Below are 25714 nucleotides of genomic sequence, written 5' to 3' on the forward strand. Positions count from 1 at the left end.
CCTTAGGGGACCCACAAAAGACCAGGAACACCAGCAAGTAATAAGCCTTTGCAGTATCAGGCCACTGAGATCCTGGGGGGGGGGGGGGGGGTGTTCGTTACTGCGGCATAACCCAGCCCATCCTGACTGATACATCCCAGTTCTCAGTAGAGCCTGAAATGTGGAGGTCTCAAAAATAAATAAATAGACAGAGAGATTAAATAAATAAATAAATAAATAAGAATGAATGAATTGCAGGGAGTAGGGACAAAGGTCATACATTTCCCCCTGGGCCAGAGGTAAAGGGAACTGCCATGTGTCCAGCCTGGTCGCCCACATATACACCTGTAACTGGGCTGGGGTAACAGGCTCTGACCTTTATTTTCTAGGGTCGCAGCTCATGCTGACATCTTTCCTCCAAGTCTTCCCCTGCTGCCCAGTCCTGGGGGGGGGGGGCAGTCCTGGGGGCTCTGGGGGGAGGGCGAGGAACGAGGAGCTGCAGAGACGGGGTCATGAGGCACAAGGAGAGCCCGGCAGGTAGAGACAGGAGAGGGAATTAGAAGCGGGGAAGCAGACACAGGACGGGGGAGGCGGGGGACCAGCAGTGATGGGGGCAGAGATGTGGACAGGAGACAGAAACACACACTGAATGGGAAGCCAAGACGACAGGAAAATGGGGGGACGGGGAGGGAAATGGGGGGGGCGGGGTTTGGAAAGAGAGAAAGGGACCAGGAGACATCGCTGAGGAGACGACAACCAGGGGATGGGCACAGGGACGACGGGAAGGGCAGGGGCAGACAGATGCGGAGCAAAGACTCACAGAGGGCCTGGAACCAGGAGGGTGCGGGGAAATCTCAAGGCAGAGAAGGGCCTGCAGGGAGCCAAGGGCAAGGGGGGGTGGGTGCAGGCCGCTAGTCTTTGCTGGTGCTGGTCCCGAGGCCTGCGCTTGACTCTGACTCGGTGCCCCTGCTCTCCGCACCCACGGGGCTGTCCTGGCCTCCGCTGGACCTCAAGTATCCGGTGGAGCCCAGGTAGCTACTAGAGCTGGGCGTTCTGAAGGTCACGCGGCCCCCAGTCGAGCCCCGGCTGGACACGGGCGCCCCCACGGCGCTGGCAGAACCGAAGGTCACGCGGCCCGCGCTGGAGCCGGGGTCTCCCAAGGCGACGCGGCCGACGTTGGTGCTCGTGGTGCGGTCTCCACTGGATGCCAGGACGCCACTAGTCCTCTGGCTCAGGATGGACCCGGGGACCCCGCCGGGGCTCTTGGCGGTCGTCAGGGGTGAGCCCGAGCTGACCCTCTGGATGCTGGGGAGGCTGGGGACGCTCAGGTTGCTGTTGACCTTCCTCAAGGCCTCGGCTAATTCCTTCTCTTGCTGCTCCTGCGCCTCGAGCTGTGTGGGGGGAGGGGAGGGGGCGAATGAGGGCCCCACCAGGGGGCTGAGGACCTGCCCCGGGAGGGAGGACCTGCCTCCCGTCCTCACCATCTGCGTCACTTGGCTGCGCAGCTCTTCCTTGCTCATCGGATAGTCGTCTTTGGCCTCGAAGCCTGGGAGGTCGTCCCTAAAGTGGGGGGTGGGGGGGGCGGGAGGCAGGGAGGACACTCAGCCCCACAGGAGGCCAAGGGCTCCCCGTTGCGCTACCCAGAGGCCTTGCTCCGGCCAGCCCGAGCGCCCTTGGCCCTTTCTGGTCTCCCTGGGGCCAGCTCCGTCCTTAGCAGCCCCCTACTCCCTCTCGAGGCGGTCACTCCCACCTTCTACTCCGCCCCAGAGCCGCACCCGCCCTCCGGGATCCTGGAGCCCCCCCAAAAGCCTCCATCCCACTGTCGCCTCTGCCCCCACGGAATCTCCTCCTCCTGCCCCTCCTTCCCGCCCAGAGGCCTCACGGATTGTCAGGGAGCTGCGGCGGGGCCAGCTTCTTTGGAAGATCCTCAGGGCTCTGGCCCAGAACCAGGAGGGCAGCGTTAGCCAAGCTGGAGGGGGTGGGGGTCTGGAGGGTGGATAAGCCAGTGGTCGGCTCACCCCCAAGGCCCTGGCCTCCAAGCTTCTGGCTCCCTGTCACCCCCACCCCGGCCCACCCGCCCACACAGTACCCCCCACACCTCCACCCGGACATCTACGAAGGCCTGCACCGTCAAGAGATCAACCAGCCGCTTCTCGATGAGGCCCAGGAAAAGGCCGATGTCCCGGTCTCTCATGTGGGTCTTGACCCCCAGGAGGTCCTTGATGATGGTGTTGTCACACTGGGCCCTGGTGAAGAGCTGCTGGATGCCTGAGGTCGGAGGGGACGGGCCGTCACGGATGCGACGCCCTGCCTCTCCCTGCCCTCCGGTCTCCGCTGCTCCGGAGCGACGGAGATGCCAAGCCAGGCTCCGGGATGGAAAGCCACTTGCCCGAGCTCAGAGGGCACGAGAGCGACACTGTGGGCCTGGCCACCCGGCTCCCGAGGAACCACAGGGGTTCAGAAAGTGAGGGGGGTCAAGGGGAAAGCGGACAAAGTCACCACCTGCTGAAAGACTTCTTCACGCAGCTCAGGAGCACCCAACTCCCAGCCTGCCCAGTGACCGCCCCCCCACCTCAGGAGCTCCCCCAGAGAGGTACTCACACGGGTGCTCCCCTGGGGGGGGTGCTCCCCTGGGAGATCCACCACTGAGGCTGTTTCCTGTGTTTTTTAAATATTGCCCCCCTCCCCGCCCCGACTGCGTTAACCACTGCCCCCGGCGGGCCCGCTGGCCACTGTCGCGACCCGTGCTCATCTGTCATGGTTGGCCCCCACGTGGCCCGCTTGCATCTAGCTATTGTTCGGCTGTGACTGGTTATTGTTAGTGACATCAGGCGGCACCCGTGACCTTGACGCAAATCTCACATGGCACACCTCACCTCACTGCGTCTCTACCCCTTGTCCCCGTGGTCCCGGGGGTCCCTCCCTGAACGTCCCCCCGCGCTGCTCACTCTGAATTTCAGGGGCATCTCCAAACCCACTCTTTCTCCCACATTCCCTGTCTCATAGAGGGGTCTTACCCCCGCCAGGCCAGACCCCGTGTGCTTCACCCCCCCCCCCATTACCCATCCGTCTGCTACTTCTGGGCTCCCTTCCCTCCTCTCTCCCTCCTCCTCTCCTAACCTCCCCATCCATGGCCTCTCCTGCTCACAGCCCTACCATGGCTCCCCAGTACCCCAGCCTGGCATCTCTTCAGGATCCACCACCCTGCACCTCCCACCCACACCCTCACATCCCCTCTCCACACAATGAGCCGACATTCCTGGGAGCACCTCCAGGCCTCAGCCCCACGTGCTGGGAGCACCTACCCCTCCCAGCTCTGCAGTTAAACACTCACCCCTCAAACTCAGCCTCCAGCATTTCTGCTCCCAGGAAGCCATGGGTCACCCCCCCCCCCTCCTTCACAGAGCAGATGTCAGCCGGCTGTAGGCCCCTGCACCATTTTTTTTTAACAAGGGACCCCGCCTTTTGGTCATCAGCCGGGCCTCGCACATTACCGTCCCCGCATTCCAAGCGGGGTCGAGGCTCCCACCCCGTCTGAGGGTCCGTCCTTCACCCTAGCCCCTCTGAAGGCTGCGGAACACCCAGCGCCCAGGCTGGTCTCCTCTCCACCCCTGCCCCCCCTCCACCCCACCCCTGCCTCCTCACCTAGCACAGGGCAGCAGTCATGGTCACCACAGAGCAAAGGAGGATCTCCTACTGTGACCACAGGTGGCCCCCCCTGCTTGCTCAGAGGCACCAGGGCCACCTTCTGTCCCTTCCCGACGGTCACCCCATCCAATTCTCGTGACAACCCAGGAATCCACGCGCGGCCGCCCATTCCAGTTGCCAGAGGGGCTCAGGCCCAGGAAACCGCACCCAAATGACGGCGCTGGCTTCAAACCCGGGGCAGCCTGACTCTTGGGCCCCGCACCCCGGAAGGATGGCAGGATGGATGAGTGGATGGGGGGCACCGGGTGGGCAGACGGGCCCATCTCCAGGCGGCCAGCCCGGGGCCGGCCACGCATCGCGTCCTCCCAGGTGAAGGAGCTGGGGCCGGCGCTCACCGGCCTTGAGCTTCTCCAGCTGCCCCCGAAGGTCCTGGAAGCGGGCCTCCACCTGGTCGGCCTCCGCGCGCACCTCGTCGGTTCGCTGCTGCAGGGCCCTTCGCCGCTGGTCTCGTTGCTCGCGAAGTTTATCCTCGCTCTGGCGGGTGCTCGCCAAGGTCTCCTGCAACTGCGGGGCGGGAGCGCGCGGCCGGAGGTAGCGGGGGCGGGGTGGGGGGGGGGGGCGTCGCGCGCGCGCGGAGGAGGCGGAGGGGAGGGGAGAAGGGAGTGGGGCAGGGGGGCCTCCCTCACCTCCTTGATCTCCTCCCGCAGGCGCTCCAGTTCCGAGTTCTGCTCGTTGATGAAGGTGAACTCCGCGAAGTTGCGCCCCTCCCCTGGCGAGAGGCGGGAGAGGCGGATCCAGGGGGCGGGAGAGGCGGATCCAGGAGGCGGAGGGACCCGCGGGACAGGGGAAGGGACGGGGCGGACGACCACGCAGAGACAAACACGCAGAGGCCAAGGGAGGCAGAGACGGAGGGGCACAGAGGCAGGCAGAGCAAGTCGGAGTGAGAGAGACGGCGGCCAAGTCCAGAGAGAGACCCAGAGATACCGAGAAACGCAGAGCAAGAGAGAAGTGAGGCAGAGAAAGCAGCAGGGGTGGGGGGAGAGAGGGGGAGAGAGAGAGAGAGCGCGCGAGCGAGCCCAGGCCCCGGGGGACTACAGCAACAAGCACCGGAGGGAGACTCCCAGAGGTCGAGGGCAGATCTGGAGAGTGGCCGGCAGGCCCTCGAAGGGGGGGGCGGCGGGGACGGGGACACAGACACGCCCAGAAACAAACACCAAACGGAAATAAAGACACCCCGAGGGGACTGAGCGTTCCGGGGCCCCAGGGGGACCAGCGCAGAAGGAAGAGACAGGGGAGGGAGAGAGACGGGGGCGCACGGAGCCGGGCGAGTGGCGCGTCCCTGACGCCTCGCGTCCGCATCGCAGGTGCAGAAGCCCCCGGGGCCCAAGCGGAGGCCCCCCGATGCGGGTGACCGAGCCCATCCCGCGCCTGGACGCCCGCCCGCCGCCGCCGCGGCCCCGTACTCACTCTCCAGGTACCTCTCCACCAGCACGTCCGGGTCGCTCTCCCCAGTCAGCTGGGACAGTTTGTTCATGGCGTCTTCGCAGTGCAGCACCAGCTTCTCCTGGGACGTCTTCCGGAGGCCTTCGGCCACCTCCCGGGCTGCGGGAGTTGGGGCGGTGGGGTCGGCGGAGGGGCCGGGAGCCCCTGAGCCCCGTCCGCCTCCTCCCTTCCCCCCCCCCGCCCCCGGCCGGCGGCCCGGTCTCACCCCGCTTCTCGCGCTTCTCCACGACGGCGGGGTCCAGCTGCCGCTCGTCGTTCTTGAGCTTGAGGAAGTGGTGGAACTGGTCCAGGTGCGCTATGTGCCGCTGCAGGGTCTGCAGCTCCGTGTCGTTCTGGGCCACCTCCTTATCCGCCCTCTCCCGCAGCAGGCCCAGCTTGGTCTTTGCCTCCTCCCTGGGGGGGGAGGGGGGGGGCGAGCCCAGGGGTCAGGGAGGACGGCGCAGCCTGGGGTCCCAGGGATGGGGCAGAATCAGGTGGCAGTCCCCCCCCCCCCCCCAGGTCACAAAAAGGCAGAACACTTTCTAGGATCCCGCAAGGGAGTCAGGTGACGGGGGTGGAACCAGGGCGGGGACGGGGCCACATAAGGGACTGATGGCCTCGCCCACGAGGGGGGAGGGGGCCGTGCTGCGGAGCACACACGGGGTCCTGGGGGGGGGGGGGCTGTGCATTATTGTGTGAGCCGTGGGACAGGAGGCCACAATTAGAGATTCTGCTCCCGCCCCGGGAGGGTTAGACCCCAGGCGTTAAGGCAGTCGGCCGAGTCCGGGGGTCGTGTGATTGGAAATAGCGGCCCGGACCATTCGGGGCCTCATGTTGGACACACAGATGACATCAGCCGCGTGTCAGGATATCGGGGACGCTCTGGAAGCCTCGGTCACTGAGCTTTTCAGCTTTTACACATAGTGCAGCGGAAATTCCTAGTGCCCCACACGTCACAGGGTCAAAGATCACCCGGTCATTATGTTGGGAGAACAGCAGGCCCATCTCCGCAGGTCCCTGCCCTCCGGCCATTCTCCTTCCCACCTTCCCGCCTGTGCCAACTTTGGTTGCCTCCAGCCCCAGCCCCAGCACCAGCTTCTATTTCTTTTTCTTTTTTTTTTTTAGTTTATTTATCTATTTTGAGAGAGCGAGCTCCTGCGCACAAGTGAGGGAGGGGTAGAGAGAGAGAATCCTAAGCAGGCTCCCTGCCGACAGAGCCGGATGCGGGGCTCGAACTCATCAACCGTGAGATCGCGACCTGAGCCGACGTCAGGAGTCTGATGCTAAACCGAGCGAGCCACGCAGGCGCCCTCACCAGCTTCTTGTTCTTTTCAAATTCCTTCAAGGCCTTCTCAAGTCAGCCCTCCTCGGTGGGAGGCCTCACCCCACCCTGCCACCAGCCCCCAGTGACACCTCCATCTCCAGGTGCTGGTGGCAGCCCTTCTCGGGGATTGGGACTCGTGGCGCTTTCCGTGCCTTGGGTTCCATGCCAACTGAGGGGCGGGGAAGAGGGATCCCGACTTCCCGACCTCTTTCTACAACAGCATCCCCGTGAGGTAGCCGCCATTATGACGGGTCCTGTCACCGCGGGGGGGGGGGGGGGGGGGGGAGCAGGCTCAGAGAGCGGATGTGACCGGCCCCGGGTCATCCAGCAAGGAAGCGGTGGACCCACTGGCAGGTCTGACGGGAAGCGTCAATACGACGAGACCACCCTGTCCTGGTACCCAGCTAGCCTGCCCTCGGCCATCTGCCAGAGGAGTGTCATCGGAGGCCCCAAGCAAGGAAGAAATCTCAGCAACCATTAAGGTCGATCTGGGCTATAATTGATGTCCTGAGGAATCATGTGCCATGAGTAAGCAGACGTCATGAGGGACAAACAATATTCCTACCTGAAGAGAAGGCAGGAAACTGGGCGCCCGGGTGACTCAGTCGGTCAAGCGTCCGACTCTTGGTTTCGGTTCAGGTCTTGATCTCACGGTTTACAAGATCGAGCCCCACCTTGGGCTCTGTGCTGACAGCTCAAAGCCTGGAACCTGCTTTGCTCTCTCTCTGCTCCTCCCCTGCTCATGCTCTGTCTCTCACTCTCTCTCTCCGAATATATAAATAACATTTAAAAAAATTTTTTTTAACGTTTATTTATTTTTGAGGGAGAGAGAGCATGAGCAGGGGAGAGGCAGAGAGAGAGAGGGAGACACAGAATCCGAAGCAGGCTCCAGTATCTGAGCTGTCGGCACAGAGCCTGAGGCCGGGCTCGAACCCACAAATGGCAAGATCATGACCTGAGCCGAAATCGGACTCTTAACGACGGAGCTCCCCGGGCACCCCTGTATAAATAAAACAAAACAGAATAGAGTGTAAAAAATAAAATAAAATAAAATAAAATAAAATAAAATAAAATAAAATAAAATAAAATAAAGAAGGTAGGAAACCATTTGGAGCAAGAGAAGGGGTCCAAGCTCAGAAAGAAGCAGGGCTGGGGCAGGAGCCAGCACGGGAGCCCCCAGACACAGGCCAATATGTACAAAGGCGGGGACTTCGGGACTCCACACAACGTGACTCATTCTGAAGGGGGCCTGAGAGGATCTCCTACCTTTCAGCATAACAATCTAATGATCTAATTACTCTCATGCCGCAACGCTTCCCAGGTGGCTGTCCCCGGGGCCACCCGCGCCAGGGCAAGCAGCGTCTGGGTTCACTCTCCCCACAGCCCGTGTGCTACAATGCCGTTCACGGACTGGGGCCAAAGAGGTTCCTCCATACCCCCGAGTGGGACCTCGCCCCAAGGGACTGGGAAATCACTGGAAGGAGAGAAAGGGGGCACCTTATTTTAAAAAAAAAAAAGGTTGCGACAGTCTATTTCTGGAGTTCCGACCCGCCTGCCACAGCCTACCGCAAAGCGCGTGCTGCATGAGCGCGGCCCCCAGGCGGGAGCCAAAGCGGGGTCCTACCTGACGGTGTAGGCGGCCGCAGAAGAGACCATTAGGGCGCTGACCGTGCGTCGCAGGGCGCTGATTTCCTGCCAGAGGACAAGACAGAACCGATGTCTTTCTTACGGCCTCCTCACTGTAGGGCCTTCTTTTAGGCCCGGCGCGCCCCCCCCCAACACCCCACCCCGCAATAAGAAGCGGGACTCGTGCGCCTCCCAGATGCGTGGACCTTCCTCGTTGGTGGCCGCGGGGCTGGCCTGCTGGCTCAGAGGGCTTCTCGCCGTGAAACCCTCACCCCAGAACATTCCTAAGAACACCCACCCAAGTTGGGTTCAGAAATGTGCGTGAATTTCCTGTGACCACACCCATCCATTTTCTAGTTGCAAAGAAATGTCTTGGCGGTTATTATGGGTACAAAGGGTCCTTTCAGGAGAGAGAAGGAGGAAATATATATATATAATATAAAATATATATAATATATATAATATATAAAATATAATATATATAATATATATTATATATTATATATAATCTATAATCTATAATATATATTAATTATATATTAATAATTATAATATATATATATATTTACCCACGGATATAATGCGTATTATTTGAATGCAATTAGAAATGATGTTTCTCTGGGGTATCTTTTGGAAGACTTTTGGTTTGGGAACCTCTGTTAATGGTTTCTATGTTCATCAAGAATATCGAATCAACAGTGACGGGAGGAAGGGGGAGAAGTAAACCAGAATACAAAACAGAAGCAAATGAACCGAACTATACTTTAAACAGGTTTTGGGGGAGCGCCTGGGGGGCCGAGTCTGTTAAGCGTCGGACTTGGGCTCAGCTCATGAACTCACGGTTCGTGGGTTCCAGACCCGCGTCGGGCTCCCTGCCGACAGCTTGGAGCCCGAACGCGGAAGGAGCAGAGAGAGAGAGCATCTTAAGCAGGCTCAGCACAGAGCCCGATGTGGGGTTCAGTCCCACAAACCGGGACATCATGACCTGAGCCAAAATCAAGAGTCAGATGCTCAGTCTATTGAGCCCCCAGGCGTCCCGAACCCAGCACTTTAAACAAAGAACATAAGCACACAGAACCCCCACCAAAACCGGGAATTAATTCAAGTGCCTTCTGAATACAATAATTCCGGATAGAGAGACAGATCCCTGGACCCTCAGAGGGCAAAACGAAGGAGTCGGGCTCTGTGCTGACAGCTCAGAGCCTGGAGCCTGCTTCAGATTCTGTTGTCTCTTTCTCTCTCTGCCCTTCCCCCCCTTGTACTCTCTCTCTCAAAAATCAACATCGGGGAGCCTGGGTGGCTCAGTCAGTTAAGCATCCGACTTGGGCTCAGGTCATGATCTCACAGTTCATGGGTTTGAGCCCCACGTCGGGCTCTGTGCTCCCTCTCTCTCAAAAATAAACATTAAAAAAATTTTTTTTAATAAATAAATACACATTTTCAAAAAATTTAAAAGGGGCACCTGGGTGGCTCAGTCGGTTAAGTATCTGCCTTCAGGGGCGCCTGGGCGGCTCAGTCGGTTAAGCGGCGGACTTCAGCTCAGGTCATGATCTCGCGGTTTGTGAGTTCGAGCCCCACGTCGGGCTCTGTGCTGACAGCTCAGAGCCTGGAGCCTGTTTCAGATTCTGTGTCTCCCTCTCTCTGTGACCCTCCCCCGTTCATGCTCTGTCTCTCTCTGTCTCAAAAATAAATAAACGTTAAAAAAAAAAAAAAAAAAAAAGTATCTGCCTTCAGCTCGGGTCATAATCTCAACGGTCCGTGAGTTCAAGCCCCACACTGGGCTCTGTGCTTTCCTTGCAGAGCCTGCTTCGGGTCCTCCGTCCCCCTCTCTCTGCCCCTCCCCCTCTTCAGTGCGCTCTCTCCCTCTCTCTCTTAGAAAAAAATTGTTTTAATTAAAGAACAACAACAAAGTATATGCGTGTGTTCCCTAGTTCTCTCCAGAAAAAGGGCCTCAAAGCAATATTGCCCCGGGGTCACTGAGGCCCCTCTGGCAGTGGCTGTCTCATCATTTCTCAACACCTCCTCCTTTCCAGAAGGAACCAGGACTCCCGGGAGTAGCATAGCGGCTAACTCCAGGGTTGGGGCGGAACAACTGCAAATTACCTGGACTATCTTCCTGTGCCAGAAGGAAATGTTAAAACAAACAACAAAAACAAAAACGATGGGGCCCATCAAAAGGACACAGAGGCCAGCTTAAGGTCTCCCACTAGCCAAACCCGGGACAATTTGAACATCCTAATGAACGATGTTGTAAGAATACTCGAAAGCTTGCTGATAACCCACAAAATATACAGCGGAGAATGTGAGGCCCTTCCTTGAGTAAAATGCTAACTAATAAATGCAGGAGAGATGACGGAGGTCGAGAAAAGGGTCACCATTCGGCAGCCGTTGTGACAGTAATAATCATGCCGGCAAGAATCATTCATGGATGCCAAAACAACCGAGTGAAAAATGTGCCGGGGACCAAGATATTTCCTTAGTCTCCAAGAATCTCTACTTACTCATCACAAAGGGAAACGTCCGTGGGAGAAATCTGGTTAACCAAGGGATCAATGTCGACATCGCTAGTTAAGGGACCGACGTGCCTCCTACCCACTGCATACCAAGGACACAGCATCACTTCTCTGGTGTTCCGCCAAAAATGCGCAAGGTGCATCTCATCGTGAAGAAAGATCGGACAAACCCACACGGAGGAGACTTGGCTCCAAAATGTGAAAGTCATGAAGACAAAGAAGGGCCCAGGGATGGTTCTAGATGAACAGAGCCAGGACAACCAAATGCGACGTGGGGCCCTGGCTTGGAGCCTAGAGCCGGAAAATCAAATCGGCTGCAAAGAGCATCACTGGGACCATCAGAGAACTTTAAATAGGGACTGTTTAGGATTGTAATAACTTTGAAGTCCCTGACTTGGAAAACTGCCCTGTGTTTTGGTAAGAAAATGGTCTCATTCTCGGGAAATTCACATGGAAGTTCTTAGGGGCATAATGTCTGCCCTGCGCTCTCCCAAGTCCAGCAATTGTGATTATTTTCAGTAAAAAAAAAAATTAGAACATGTGTATGTGTGTGAATATGGCAAATTATCAATCTTGGGGAAGGCTAGAGTTCTTTGCACTATTTTTTCAGGGAAGGGAAAGGTGGAGGAGAAAGAGAAGGTTCCTCGAGGGCCATCGAAGATTACAGAAATACCCGTAGAACGGAAATGGTCTTGCTCGCTCATGGACTGCCCCGGCTGATAATATGCAAAATGACATCCCTGGCTTCTGCAATTCGAAATGAGGCTGCTTTCTTTGCGAGAGGCGTCCGGGAACAGTTTCGAGGTCCCCCATTCCCTCTGGACTGAAGTCAACCTATGGCTCCAGTGGATTCCGTACTTGAGGCCAGAGTGCTGGAGTCGAATCCTCTCCCTACCCCAGCTGGGCCGAGGGCTCCTTGGCCCTTCGAGGCCACTGACCTTCTGCAGCTTATGGTCTATGTTCAGATAGCGGTTCCTCTCAATGCGCAGGAGACCCAGCTCTTCCCGCAGGGCCGCATTCCGCACCAGCTGGATGTCAAAGCGACAGGTGACCTGGGGGGTGGGGTGGGTACAAAAGTCTGTCTGAGGCCCCGCCTGCCTCCCTCTTCCACACTCGGCCAAGGCTGGGCGCTTGTCACGTGCGGGGGCCCATTCCCTATTTGGGGACCCTGAGAGCATTGCCCAGCTCCCCTAAGGACCCAGGCATCAGTCTCCTTTCCCTGGGGACACTCCATCCCTCAGGATGCCCCCTGATCCTTCTCAGGGAGCCCAGCATTTCAGGCCTGCCCCCCTCCGGGCATCTGGTCCACCATTTCTGGAACTTGACCCCATGCTCAGTTTCCCCACCCCCCCAACCCCCAGAGCTCAGGTCTGGAGAGAGCCAAGAGGCTGGCCCTCACCCTGTCCAACTGGTCTTCCAGGATCTTGATCCTTCGCCGGATCTTGACTTTCTGATCCAGGACGAGTCCCGGGGCCTTGATATCCTTACTGTGGTTAAAGATCCGGGTCTCCCACTCCTGGATCTGGAGGAGAGAGGATGACAGTAACTGTCTGATGGCTGAATGTGGGAGTGACTGAGGCACCAAGAGAGGTGAGTGGCCGTGTGGCCGCCCTCTGCCATCCTTCTGGCCCCAGCCATCTGTTCTATCCTTCTTCTGCTGGCGGGCCCCCCTTTCCGTGTGGTTCCAAACACAACGAGCCGCCCTACCAGCCACATGACCCAGGTTCCTACGGTCCATGTGACCGTCCTAGGGATGGACACGTGAGCCAAGCGGAACCGGCCCGAATCCCTTCCTGGTATTTGGGGGGGGGGGGGGGGGGACATGCATGCGGTAGACGGACGGGGCTCTAGAACTTCCGCTGTCCAAGTCCCCAGCACACGGAGGGTCCTGGGAGGATGAGGCCAGTAGACAAAGTGGAGACAAGAGACTGAGACAATGACGAGAATGAGCCCTGATGCCGTGAGATTCCCCTGGGCGTAGCTGTGTGTGAAACCTTTGCCAACCTGTCCTCATTTTCCATATTCATCTTTACTCATTTGGGGCACGCCGTCTCCCCGATAAAATGGGAAGCTCCCTGAGGGCAGAATGCTGTCTTTTTGGGCGTGTGCCTAACACAGTAGGTTCTCACTAAAACGTGCAGATCAAACGAATAAATGGAATTGCTTTAAGGCTGCGTTTCCTAATTCGTGTACCCTTATGGGTTAGATGGTGTCCCGCCCCCCCCCCCAAATTCCTATGTTTAAGTGCTAATCCCCGGGACCTCAGAACGTGACCCGATTTGGAGACAGGCTCTTTACAGAGATAATCAAGTCAAGATGAGGTCATGAGGGTGGGCCCCGATCCAGTATGACTGGTGTCGTTATACAAAGGGGAAATTTGGACCTAGAAGGTGCAAGAGGGAAAACGCCACCCTCCAACACTTCCATCTTGGGCCCCCAACCTACACAACATGGGACAACAAATTCCTGTCATTTAAACCACCCAAAGTTTGTGGTTCTTTGTTACCGCGTCCCCTAGAAAACGAACTCATGCACTCAGGCACCCCCGAGCACTGCAACAAGTTCAAAGGGGCAAGCAACCATGGGGATATTTTCAGGGTTTTTTTAGTTAAAAAAAAAAAATTTTTTTTACGTTTTTATTCATTTTTAAGAGACAGAGTGCGAGCAGGGAAGGGACAGAGAGAGAGGGAGGCACAGACTCCGAAGCAGGCTCCAGGCTCCAAGCTGTCAGCACAGAGCCCGACGTGGGGCTCGAACCCACGAACTGTGAGATCATGACCGGAGCCAAAGTCAGACGCCCAACCAACTGAGCCACCCAGGCGCCCTGATATTTTCAGTTTTGAGGGAGGCACGCTGACATTGGTCAGACACCGCATGAACTACAAGCTCAAGGTAGTTCACAGGTTCAACATAAGACAGTGCTATGTTCCTTTTGATGAGTCATGTCTTTGTGAAACTGAGTTTCAAACATCCACGGGGGCGGGGGGGGGGGGCAGTTCCTGGGTGGCTCAGCTGGTTAAGCGGCCAACTCTTCATTTCGATTCAGGTGGTGGTCTCGTAGTTCAGGAGATCAAGCCCCATGTCGGGGGGCTACCAAAAGCACAGAGCCTGCTTGGGATTCTCTCTCTCCCTCTCCCTCTCTGTCCCTGCCCCTCTCGTGCACAAAAATAAATGAATAAACATTTTTAAATAAATCAAATATCCAGAAATGTTACCAGTGGGGAAAACTAGCCAAAGTGTACAACGAACCTCTATTTCTTATTTCTTCCAATTGCCGTGCATCTATAATTATCCCAAATTTTCAATGAAAGAAAGAAAAAAGGAAGGAAGGAAGGAAGGCAGGAAGGAAAGGAAAGGAAGGAAAGGAAAGGAAAGGAAAGGAAAGGAAAGGAAAGGAAAGGAAAGGAAAGGAAAGGAAAGGAAAGGAAAGGAAAAGAAAAGAAAAGAAAAGAAAAGAAAAGAAAAGAAAAGAAAAGAAAGCCAAGTACTGCACAGAAGTCAGCACAGAGCAAGAGTGGTGAGTCCAATCTGACTCCAAGACCCAAAGGCACAAACATCCCACAGGTAAGTAATTGTGGTTTTTAAGAATGAAACACAGGGGACACCTGGGTGGCTCAGTCGGTTAAGCATCCGACTTCGGCTCAGGTCAGGATCTCACAGTTTGCGGGTTCGAGCCCTGAGTCAGGCTCTCTCTGCTGTCAGCTCAGAACCTAGAGCCTGCTTCGGATTCTGTGTCTCCCTCTCTCTGTGCCCCTCCCCCCACTCATGCTCTGTCTCTCAAAAAGTGCATAAACATTTAAAAAAAAGAATGAAATACAACTTTGTTTTCTACTTGTGTATTCTCAAATGGTCTCTAGGTTGTTAGGATGAAAACACTGGTTTGTTTAAAAATGTTTTGAATGTTTATTTTTGAGAGAGAGAGACCGTGAGTGGGAGGGGGCAGAGAGAGAGGGAGACACAGAATCCAAAGCAGGCTCCGGGCTCCGAGCTGTCAGCACAGAGCCCGAGCACAGAGCTCGAACTCAGGAGCCCTGAGATCATGACCTGAGCCAAAGTCAGATGCTTAGCCTACTGAGCCACCCAGACGCCCCTAGTAAGGGACAGTCTTTTTTTCATTATTATTGAATGTTTTTATTTGTGTGTGTGTGTGTGTGTGTGTGTGTGTGTGTGTGTGTGAAAGAGAGAGAGAGAGAGAGAAGGGGAGGGGCAGAGAGAGAGAGAGAGAGACAGAGACAGATGATCCAAAGCGGGCTCTGAGCTGTCAGCACAGAGCCCGATGCGGGGATCGAACACCACGACCTGCGAGATCATGACCTGAGCCAAAGTCAGACACTCAACGGACTGAGCCACCCAGGTGCCCCAAGGGGACAGTCTTAGATGGCATAACCTAATGAAGGGAGTGACATCCCCTCAGGCTGTATTTTCTTGGCCAGAAGCAAGTCACAGGTTCTGCCCCCAACTGAAGGGGAGGGCGTTGCACAAGCGTGTGACTCACTGGGGGTCACCTTAGGATGTGTTCACCACAGCCAAGTCGAGAGTACAGGTTTCCCCATCATCTGAAAGTAGAGCGCTCCTATGAGACCCTTTATAAGCCAACACGGCAGAAAGGGAAGAAGGAATTACCAGTAATTTGTACGGGAAAAAGCGTATAGCATTCCGAGACCCCAAAAATAACCTCTTAGGCTTTTCTGATACCTTAGGACACACCTTGCTAACAGATGCACAAAATAAACCAAGATAAAACATAGACGCCGACAGACCGAGTTCACACCTCTGGCATGCTGCGTATGGTCCCCAGGAAGGAGCTTGGGGGGGCACAAATGCTGAATGCTATTTTTTCTTTTTTGCCTTTTTTTTTTTTTCTGGTAAAAGTTCAAGTCCTCCTCAGTCGTCTTTCGCTTAGCGAAAACAGGTACTAACACAGGTCTTCTGAAAAAGCAAAGCGGTATAACGCGCAATTTTCAAACAGCAAGGGATACCTGTATTTGTTAGGAACATCGGCCAAGGCTATATAAATCAGGGCGTTTTTCCTCCCTATCTGCTGGTTTCACGGTACACCGCTGACTGTTGGAGGTTAGAGGTTCTAAAAATATTACTCAGAAATTAAGGGTTCTGGGCACAAGGAAAGTTTAGGACCCACTCGCTTCAGAAATTCCTCCCAAGATTAGAAAACACGCTCCTCAAATTTTGCTTTTCACATTTGGGTCTCTAATAACACTAGAATTTATGTGTGTTTTATTTTAGAGAGAGAGCATGAGTGGGGGAGATGGGCAGAAGGAGAGAGGGAGAGGGAGAGGGAGAGGGAGAGGGAGAGGGAGAGGGAGAGAGAGAGAGAAAGTCTCAAGCAGGTTCCATGCTCAGCATGGAGTCTGATGCAAGGCTTGATCCCACAACCCTGGGATCATGACCTGAGCGGAAATCAAGAGTCAGATGCTCAACCGACTGAGCCGCCCAAGTGCCCCAGAACTTACGTTTTTATACGGTGTGAGGTAGGAAACTTTTCTGACAGCTTTATCGAAGTATAAATAACATAAAAACTACACTATTTAAAGTATACAATTTGATAAGACTGGCATAATCAAGATTAGTGAACATATCTCCCCCAAAAGTTTCCTTGTGTCCCTTTGTCATTCTTCTGTGCACTTGCTTCCTACGGTCCCCTCCCCCTGGCAGTCACCCATGTGTTTTCTGTCACTAAGGAGTTTTGTAAAGGAAGTCATAGGGGTGCCTGGCTGGCCCAGTCAGTAGACACTTGATCTTTGTAAGTTCGAGCCCCACGTTGGGTATAGAAATTACTGAAAAATCAGTCAGTCATTCAATGGACTCTCATAGTGTATACTCTTTGTGAGGGGGAGGGGTCTGGCTTCTTTCATTCCGAGCAGTTATTCTGAAATTCATCCACCTTGTTGGGTATATCAATAGCCCATTCCTTTTTATTGGTGAGTAGCTTTCCATTGTATGGATGTACCACAATTTCCTTATCCATTCACCTTCTGGTGGACATTTGGGTGGTTTCCATCTTGAATTTTACAGATAAAGCTGTTACGAAGACTCGCGTACAAGTCTTTGTACCAACGAACATATGCCTCGTTTTCTCTTGGGTAAATGCCTAGGAGGCAGAATGTCTGATTCGTATGGTTAGGGTACATTTAGTTTTTTAGGAACTGCCAGAGTGGTTTCCAAAGTGGTGGTGCCATTTACATTCCGCCCAGCAGGCTGTGAGAGTTCCAGTTCCTCCACACCCTCATCAACACTTGGTAGTCTTTTTAATTCTAGCCATTCTAAAATGGCGTGTAGAAGTTTCTCGTGACTTTAATTTGCATTCCTTTAATGACTAACACCACTGAGCCTCTTCCACGTGCTTATCATCTTATATGTTTTCTGGTGACGTGTCTGTTCGAGTCTTTCGCCAGTTTTTCCTGATTGGATCCGCTGTTTTCTTATTGAGAGTCCTTGATAAAGTGTAGATACAAGTTCTTTATCAGCTGCACACGTGACAAATATTCTCTCCCCTTGTAGGGGTTAGCTTGTCTTAACAATAACTTTTGAAGGGAAGTTTTCAAATTTTATGGAGTCCGGTTTGTCAATATGTCCTTTTATGGATCATGCTTTTGGTGATGTAGCTAAGAAATCTTTGCCTAAGCTTAAAAAAAAAAAAAAAAAGGAGAAAGAAAGAAAGAAAGAAAGAAAGAAAGAAATCTTTGCCTAAGCCAAGCTCACAAAGCTCTTCTCCTGTTTCCTTCTAAAAGTTTTATAGTTTCAAAAAAATTTTTAATGTTTATTTTTGAGAGAGAGACACACACACACTCACAGAGTGTGAGCAGGGGAGGGGCAGAGAGAAGGAGACACAGAATCTGAAGCAGGCTCCAGGCTCTGAGCTGTCAGCACAGAGCCTGATGCGGGGCTCGAACCCACGAACCATGAGATCATGACCTGAGCTGAAGTCGGATGCTTAACTGACTAAGCCACCCAGGTGCCCCTAAAAGTTCTATAATTTTAGATTTTACATTTAGGTCTACGATGGCTAACATCTTTTTTTGTTTTCTTTAAAAAAATGTCACTATGGGGCCGCTTGGGTGGGTTAGTTGGTTAAGCATCCAACTCTTGGTTTTGGCTCAGGTCATGATTTCACGGTTCATGAATTCAAGCCCTACATTGGGCTCTGAGCGGACAGTGTGGAGCCTGCTTGGGATTCTCTCTCTCTCCCTATCTCTCTCTCTGCCTCTCTCTGTCTCTGTCTCAAAAATAAATAAACTTTTAAAAAGTCACTGTGCACCGAAAAGGGCATAGATGATGTACGTACAACTCATTATACATATTTTTAACTGAACATCCTTGAACCACCTGCCAGGTCGAGAACCAGAATGCTGACAGCAATGCAGATCCTCCCCCCCTCATCACTCCCCCCTTCCTCTCAGACGTGCCACTGCCCTCCCTCTGTCAGTTCCTATTACTGCTGGAACAAAGTACCACACACGGACTGGCTTAAAACACCACGACCTTTTTTCTTACAGTTCTGAAGGTCAGAAGTCCGAAATCAATTTCACCGGTTTCAGAAAATCAAGGTGTCAGCCAGGCTGAATTCCTTCTGGAAGCTCCGGGGGAGAATTCCGGTTTAATCTAGGGTAATCTCCCCAACTCAAAATCCTCAATCACATCCGAAGTCTCTTCTGCCATGTAAAGTAAGATACTCACAGGTTCCCAGGATTAGGAGGTGGACATCTTACAGGGATCACTCTTCTGTTTACCATACTTCCTTAAGTGAAATTCATGTTTTTACTTTACGGTTTTATCACCCATGTACGTACCCTTAAAACAAAAGTTGCATTTGGCCTGATTTTGAATTTTATGTGAATGAAATCATGCTACCTGTATGGGTTTTTTTTTTTCCTCTGTTTTAAGTGTATTTATTTTGAAAGAGAGAGTGCGAGTGGGGGAGGGGAAGCGAGAGAGGGAGAGAGAGAATCCCAAGCAGGCTCTGAACTGACAGTGCGGGGCTCAATCCCATGAACCGGGAGATCATGACCTGAGCTGAAACTAAGAGTTGGTCGCTTAGCCAACGGAACCACCCAGGCGCCCCACTCTCTGTATGTTCTTTGTCTTGCTTCCTGCAAATGTGTGTTAGACTCACCCTTGTGGCTGTAATTGTGATTCACTCATTTTTCGTTGCTGTATACTATTTCATTATGTGACTATTCCACAATTTATTTATTCACTCACATACTGATGGACCTTTGGGTTATTTCCAGTTTGGAGCTGGCCGATACGTGATCATGCTTCTTTCAACATCTCTTTACATGAATCCTGGTTCCAGGGCACATGCTCAGAAGCGCACTTGCTGGGTGGGAAGAAGAGTTAACAATAGGTCTAAACCTGTTCTCCCTTAGAAGGTGAGTTTGGCTTACCTTCTTCTGACACTGTTTTCATGGAAACATACCGGGTTAAGGTAACTATGGAATGCCAGCTCTGTCCCCAGGCAACGGTGTTTATTATAAAAACGACCTGATTGGTGAACTACATTGGACTAAAAGGACTTCGAGTGGGCTCATAGATCCCAAGAGCCTACATGACCAGGACTGAGCAGACGTCTGGCTTCTCTGTGGGGTTTTTCTTATCACTGAGTGGGGGGTTTAGACTTAGGCTTTGTCTTCATGAGCTGTTACAGAGATGACTCCTCCTGGGTGTGATGCCTCCCTCTGCCAAGGTGGGCATCACCCACCCGCTTGCGTGGGATCACCCAGCTGGAGGTGCTGAGAAGCAGCCCCTGGATGCTCAAGGCAGATGTGTTTGATGCCGTCGTGAGAAGAAGCAGAGAGACTGCTTCCGGTGATCATGCCGAGTGGGTGTGACCCTGAAACCCAGGGTAGGTCTATCTTTAAAGGTAATAGATAATGGGGGGAAAGGCTTTTCAGAATACGTGTGACAATGTATGTCCCCACCCGCTCCTTTACTCCCCAACACTTGGTATTTTCGGACACTGAGTTTGGAAAATTTGGTGAGTGATTAATGGAACCTCATTGCGATTTCCATTTGCCTTTCTCTGATTACTAATGAGTGGTGAGTCATTCCTACATTTATTGGGACATCTGAATCTCTTGTTTTGTGATATGTCAGCCCAAATCCTTTGGCTATTTTTTTTTTTTTATTGGGCTGACTCTTCAATGATTTGTAGTTGTTCTTTATATGTTCTTGATAATAGTCCTTTGTCAGCTACATGCGTTGCAAATAACTTTCCATTCCACGACCTTCTTGGCACACTCTATGTTTCTTTCAACAAAAGTCATTAGCTTTAAAGTCACCGGAAGTAACAGTCTTTTTCTTTAGAAGTAGAGATTTCTATAACTAATTTAAGAAATCCTTCCCTACCTTCACACGGTTAGATCTGATCCGTCTGGAATTAGTTATGGGGGTTGGAGGAGAGATAAGGGCCTCTCTTTCATCTTACAGTATGAACATCCAGTTTTCACAGCACCGTTATCAAAGCCCTCTTTTCCCGTGTCCCAAAGTTGTGCATCAGATGTCCACATGTGCATTGGTCTCTTACAGGGCTCTCTCCTCTGTCCCATTGATCCATTTGATTAGCCCTGCATCAATTACAAGAATTTTATACTAGATCTTGAGAAGTGAGAAAGCACATCCTTTCGCATTGTTCTTCTTCTTTTAAGTCAGTCTCTGTCAATGTCATCTCGTCCATTGACTGCCATAGAAACCTTAGAATCTGCTTGTCAATTTCGTCCATTGAAAAAAGACTTTCCGTGCTTTGGTTGGGATTACATTGAAACTATAAATTATTTTGGAGACCTGGCATTTTAGGGCACTAACTCTTCCAATCCATGGATAGATCTCTATATTTATTAAGCTGTTCTTTAATATCCCTCAATAAAATTTTACAATTTACTCCATAGAGGGCTGGCACACTTTTGTTAGATTTCTTCTCAGGTACTTCTGTGGCTTATTATAAGTGCGTGTTTTCTTCTTTTATTTTATCATAGTTGCTGCTAATACAGGGAAATATCATTAACTTGGAACATTAATTCTGTATCCAACCACATTGTTAAAATAGCTTGTTAATTACAAAAAAAGTTAGTGTTAGAGTCTTCTGGATCTTCTCTGTACACAAATACGTCATCTACAAACAATGACAATTTCATTTTTTCCTCTCCAATGTTGTTTTTTTTTTTTTCTTGGCCCCACTGCACCAGATAGAACCTCCAGTACAATATTAAATGGAAGTGGTGCTAGGTGACATCCTTATATTGTTACTGATCTCAAAGATAATTTTTTTTCATGTTTTGCTATCAAATATGATATTTTCTATAGATGTTTTATAGTTGTCCTTTGCCAACTCAGGAAATTTCCTTTTATTCCTTGTCACCTTCTAAGAGTTTCTAGCATGGATGGATGCTGAATTTTATCAGCTTTTTTTTTTTTAATGTTTATTTACTTTTGAGAGGGGGGGGGCACAGAAAGAGAGAGACACGGAATCTGAAGCAGGCTGAGCCGTCAGCACAGAGCCCGACGTGGGGCTCGAACTCACGAATTGCAAGATCATGACCTGAGCTGAAGTCAGATGCTTCGCAAACTGAGCCATCCAGGTGTCCCTAGTTTTTTTTATTTCTACACAGACCGCTGAGCGTTATAAACTAGTGCAAGTCCAAGGGCTGTCTGTCATCAGTCTCTGATGTGACAGGCTCAGAAAATGAGAGACAGAATGTAAGCAAGCATCAGAAACTGTGTTTTGAGGCTATTCTGAGTGCAAGTGTCAAGGCAAAAGCCTTATACAGGTAGCCGTTGGTAGTAGATTGGAAGTTTTAAAAGTCAGTTCATTAACACAGATAGTTTGAGAAAAACTATGTCTAAGCCTATCTATCTATCTATCTATCTATCTATATATATATATATTTTTTTTTTTTTTTTTTGCCAGAAAATGTCTATTCTTTCTCGTTCATGGATGACATTTTCATTGGGCATAAGATTCTTAGTTGACAGCTTTCCCTCCCAGAACAGTGAGGGTATAACCTATCTTCTGACTCCCAGTATTTCTTTTAAACAATCCATTTTGTTGTGGTTCCTTATTTTATGGCTACTTTTATATTCTCAAATTTCCCTATGTTCTATATAAGTGGATTTTTTATTCATCCTGTTCTGGACTCTAAGGTGTCCTTGAATCTGTGGATTCGTTCTTTCAGGGACTCTGGAAAATTCTCAGATATCATCTTACCACACATTATCTCTGTCCTATTCTCTTTTCTGTTCTCCTGAAACTCTTTTTCTTTTTAAAGATTTTATTTGCGGGGGGGGAGGGGGCGCCTGGGTGGCTCAGTCAGTTAAGCGTCCAGTCTCGGCTCAGGTCACGATCTCACGATTCGTGAGTTCAAGCCCTGCGTCGGGCTCTGTTGTGACAGCTCAGAGCCTGGAGCCCGCTTCGGATTCTGTGTCTCCCTCTCTCGCTGCCCCTCCCCTACTCACACTCTGTCTCTTCAGAAGAAAGGCTGTCTGCTGATACCCTGAATTTAGCCCAGGGAGACCCATTTTGGCCTTCTGTCCTCCAGCACTGTAAGAAAACTAATTTGCATTATTTTAACCCACCAAGTCTGTAGTAATCCGTTACAGCACAAATAGGAAAGTAATACAGACCACCAAGATAAGCAACCTTCAAACTCCTGTTTGTGATCCAATCGTGTGCAGGAAATCATTTGGTCTAGGGAAGCAACTTTTTCTTTTTAATGAAGAATAGAACAGAAAATAGCAGAATGAATCCCACCCGGGGGGGGAAAAAAAAAGAACAAACTATTCCCTGGTGAAAACTTTTGTTTCCCAAATACGTGTGTGTTTACATCCACAGGCGTGTGAACTGCCTCAGGAGTGATGGTCATAGAAACCCGGAAGAACCCTGCCCTAGAAAAGTCACGCTGTGTCCCAGGTCAAGGTCTTGGGGCAGGTGGGATTAGAGACCCAGGTAGACACGGCTGGGTTACCAACGTCCCCTTTTTGCAGATGCAAAAACTAGGGCCCAGAGAGGTCGAAGAGCTGCCCGTGGTCACACAGCTCTGACGCGGCAGGGCCAGGACTCCAGTGCAGGTTTTGCTGACGTCAGGAGGTGAGACTTTCTTTCCCCTTTAACCGCACCAGCTCCGTTTTGGGGTGTGTGGGGCTGTGCTAAGCACAAAACACCTGCATTCCTATTGAAGTCTGAATATAACTCAGCCACGGGCATGATTTCAAATGGGCCCATTTTCAGACCAGGAAGCCAAGGCTCAGAGCAGTTCCGATCCACAGAGGCTGGCGTCCGAACCCACCTGCTTGTCCAGGGCTCTGGTCTGTTCCTGTAGCTCCTTGACCTCGGCCTGCACCCGGACCCGACACTTCAGCAGATGACCAGTGTTCTCCAGCCTCTCGCTGTCCCGCAGCCGCTTGACCTGGCTCTGGGCCACGCGGATCTGCACCTGAAGGTTATCCCGCACCCCCTCCAGGCGCTGGATCTCCTCACTGCCCAGGCCGGGAGGTGGAGAGCAAGCCAGCAAGGGGCAGAGTCTCAGAATCACTAACGGCCAGACACCGGGCCTGCCCCTGCCCCTCTGGGACCCAGGAGGCGGGCCCCCAACCCCTTTCAGAGCCCCCTCGCTCCCCAAGCTCCGGGTCCAGGCAGGGGGCTCACAGTTGCTTGTTGATGCGCTGGTGGACTTCCTTGCTGTAAGCCCGCCTCTCTCCCTCCATCACTTTGCACTGCCGTCGCAGTCGGCTCAGCTCCCAATCCGCTGAGGGCAGGACCCGCCAACTGGGCTCAGTAGAGATCCCGGCCCCAGCCCCTTCCTCTCCAGGACCTGGGAACTCCGGCTCCCACAGACTGCAGCCGAAAGGCCCACCCAGTCCCCAACACCCCTCTAGCCCTGCACCCCAGTTCCTGTATCCCTCACGCCTACCTCACCCCCTTGGTACTCCCGGACCCCAAGCTGACCTCGGGGGGGGGGGATTTTCCCCCCAAACCCACGTCTACTCCCGGTTTGGACACACTTCCGCCTCCCCACTAGAGGGCGCTCCCGGAAGGCCTCAGGGTCCTCAGGCGCCGGCCACAGAGGATCTGGAACTTGCGGCCAAGATCTGGGGACCGCAGTCTTGTTCCCCCTCGCCCCTTCAGCCCCCGTAGCCCAGCAGTCCTCGGTCCTGTCCTCTGGCCTCCTCACTCGCAGCCCATCCTCCAAGCTCAGGCCTCGTCTTGTCCTGCCGGGACCATCACCCCAGCCTCCTCCCCAGCCTCCGGGCCTCCCTTCACAATTCCGGAAGGTCTTTCTACACCCAGAACGGAGTTCCAGGGCCTGAGAACAAAGCCGCAGGTCCTGGGCCCGGGGTTCAAGGCCCCATATGACCTGAGCCTAACCACCTCTCCAGTCTGGGCCACCAGCTAGCTCCCCACCTCCCAAGGCCCAGTGGTTCTCAACCAGTGATTCTGCGCGCAAGGACAGTTGGCAATGTCTGGAGACACTGCTGATTGTCAGGATGTGGGGACGGGGTGGGACAGGCTGCTCCTGGCATGTAACAGAGGTCAGGGATGTCCTACAATGCCCAGGACAGCCGCCATGACTAAAGAATGATCTGACTCCAAGCGTCAACTGTGTGGAGGCTTAGAAACCCTGTTCTAGGCACATGTTCCCTCTGCTGAAACGCTCATCCCTTCCTTCTCCCATCGGTAACTCCTGGGAGGAGTTCCAAGCCCCACACAAACTTCTCCTCCTGCAGGAAGCCCTCCAGGCTTGGCCTATCCATCTGCCCTGCTCCACCTCCATTCCCACGCATGTGTGTTTCCCGCTAGAGGACTCTCCTGGAAGGCCTCCCCGCTTCTCCCCACCCCCCACCCCGTGTCCCGCAGCACAGTACCTAGAGCTTGGGACAACTGAGGAATGAGTGGGAAAACAAGCCAAGAGCGTCTGAATTACCCGTTCCTTCCAGGAAGGCCTCGGTTCCATCCTCGGAGCGGGTGCTCCCTGCAGAGAGTCCCAAAGACATCTTGGCCAAAGGTGGGGGGGGGGGGGCTCCTGTAGGGGTGACACAGGAACCCCTTCAGACAGAGAGCAGGAGGGCGCCGGAAGGAGGGTGGGGACGGACCGCGAGGCAATTGGAAGGTGACCCCGGAACCAACTCTGGCCTCTCTTTGAGTCTCAATGCCTCCAATGAGTTGTCGGGGAGCACCTCTCAGGCCTCTCCCCACATCCCTCCCGACCTCCCACCTCTCATATTCTCTGTCTTGTGTTTCCACTCTGACTCTGGCACGGGGGCAGGTCCCCTGGGCTCTCGGTATCTCTGAGGCGTGGCTGTTTGGGGGAAGGAGACACGGAGGAGAAGGAAACCCCGGCCGGCTGTGGGGAGCGAGCCCTGTCCCTACCTGCTGGAGTGCCTGACCTGTCCTTGGTTCTCCAAGCTCACTGTTGTGGCCTGGTTACTGGGGAGATAAAGGGCCAATGAGGCCTGAGGACCGCGACGGGGGTGGGACGGAGGCCTCTAGGAGTGGCCATGCGAGGGGAGGCTGGGGAGGAGGGGCCTGGGATGGGAGCTGGGGAGGAGGGGCCATAGGCGGGGAGGTTGGGGAGGTAGGGCCGTGGGAGGGGAGACTGAGGAGGAGGGGCCTGGGTAGGGAGCTGGGGAGGAGGGAGCGCCGAGGAAGAGGGGTCGTGGGAGGGGAGGTTGGAGAGGAGGGGCCGAGGCGGCCGGGAGACCTCAGGAGACCTCAGGAGACCTAACAGGCTGTGAACAGAAGGGCTGAGAGGCGGGGAGCCCTGCGAGGGGCGGGGCAGAGGGCCGTTGAGAAGAGAAACTGGGCGTGCCTTGAGGGGCGGGGCTACAGGGCTTGAGACGGCAGGGAGACCTGTAAGGGGCGGGGCTGGCAGGGCCAGCGAGGGTTGGAACCTGTGGGAGGAGCACGGCTACCTGTGGAGGGAGGGGCTGCGGGGAGTGGCGAGGGGTGGGGCTATGGGGGGGGGGCTGCCGATGGGAGGGGCACCGGTACCTGCCGAGGCCGTAGTTTCACGGACTTGCGAGGGGCGTGGCTAGAAGTACTCGTTAAGGGACCCGGTGGGAAGGCACCTCCCGACAGCGAGGGACTGTGAGCGGCGGGCTGTGCTTTCGGAAGGGAGAGGCAGTGCTCGCT

The 25714-nt window shown here is 53.4% G+C and overlaps 2 protein-coding genes across 3 annotated transcripts in view; one reads left to right on the plus strand and one right to left on the minus strand.

Moving 5' to 3' along the window:
- ZSWIM9 (zinc finger SWIM-type containing 9) overlaps positions 1-25714 on the plus strand; it is a 181946-nt gene that overhangs the window by 117678 nt on the left and 38554 nt on the right. The gene's annotated exons all lie outside the window — the stretch shown is intronic.
- On the minus strand, positions 206-25699 carry ODAD1 (outer dynein arm docking complex subunit 1). Of its 2 annotated transcripts, XM_053905554.1 has the most exons (16): positions 25574-25699; positions 24953-25009; positions 24507-24605; positions 23231-23330; positions 22872-23061; positions 11972-12094; positions 11511-11624; positions 8058-8125; positions 5336-5523; positions 5095-5229; positions 4314-4396; positions 4023-4191; positions 2078-2247; positions 1862-1965; positions 1461-1539; positions 206-1370 (listed from the first exon to the last, which is right to left on the minus strand). In XM_053905554.1, the coding sequence occupies exons 3-16, from the start codon at positions 24574-24576 to the stop codon at positions 891-893; spliced, it is 2073 nt and encodes a 690-aa protein (XP_053761529.1). In that variant the 5' UTR covers positions 24577-24605; positions 24953-25009; positions 25574-25699; the 3' UTR covers positions 206-890. The 2 variants fall into 2 exon arrangements, with proteins under 2 accessions (XP_053761529.1, XP_053761528.1); XM_053905553.1 differs by lacking the exon at positions 25574-25699 and having other exon boundaries at positions 24953-25380.

Source organism: Panthera pardus, unplaced genomic scaffold, assembly GCF_024362965.1.
Source record: "Panthera pardus isolate Hobbes unplaced genomic scaffold, ASM2436296v1 HiC_scaffold_18, whole genome shotgun sequence".
In the NCBI taxonomy this organism is placed as follows: Eukaryota; Metazoa; Chordata; class Mammalia; order Carnivora; family Felidae; genus Panthera; species Panthera pardus.

What these genes read in the sequence shown, in the direction of transcription:
- ODAD1 (XM_053905554.1), bottom strand. Translation starts at nt 24,576, where the DNA reads ATGTCTTTGGGACTCTCTGCAGGGAGCACCCGCTCCGAGGATGGAACC. An exon ending in CAGCGCATCAACAAGCAACT is followed by an intron (nt 23,062 to 23,230) that starts GTGAGCCCCCTG and finishes CGGCCTGGGCAG; the next exon opens with TGAGGAGATCCAGCGCCTGG. An exon ending in TAGACCATAAGCTGCAGAAG is followed by an intron (nt 8,126 to 11,510) that starts GTCAGTGGCCTC and finishes GTCCTCTGGCAG; the next exon opens with GAAATCAGCGCCCTGCGACG.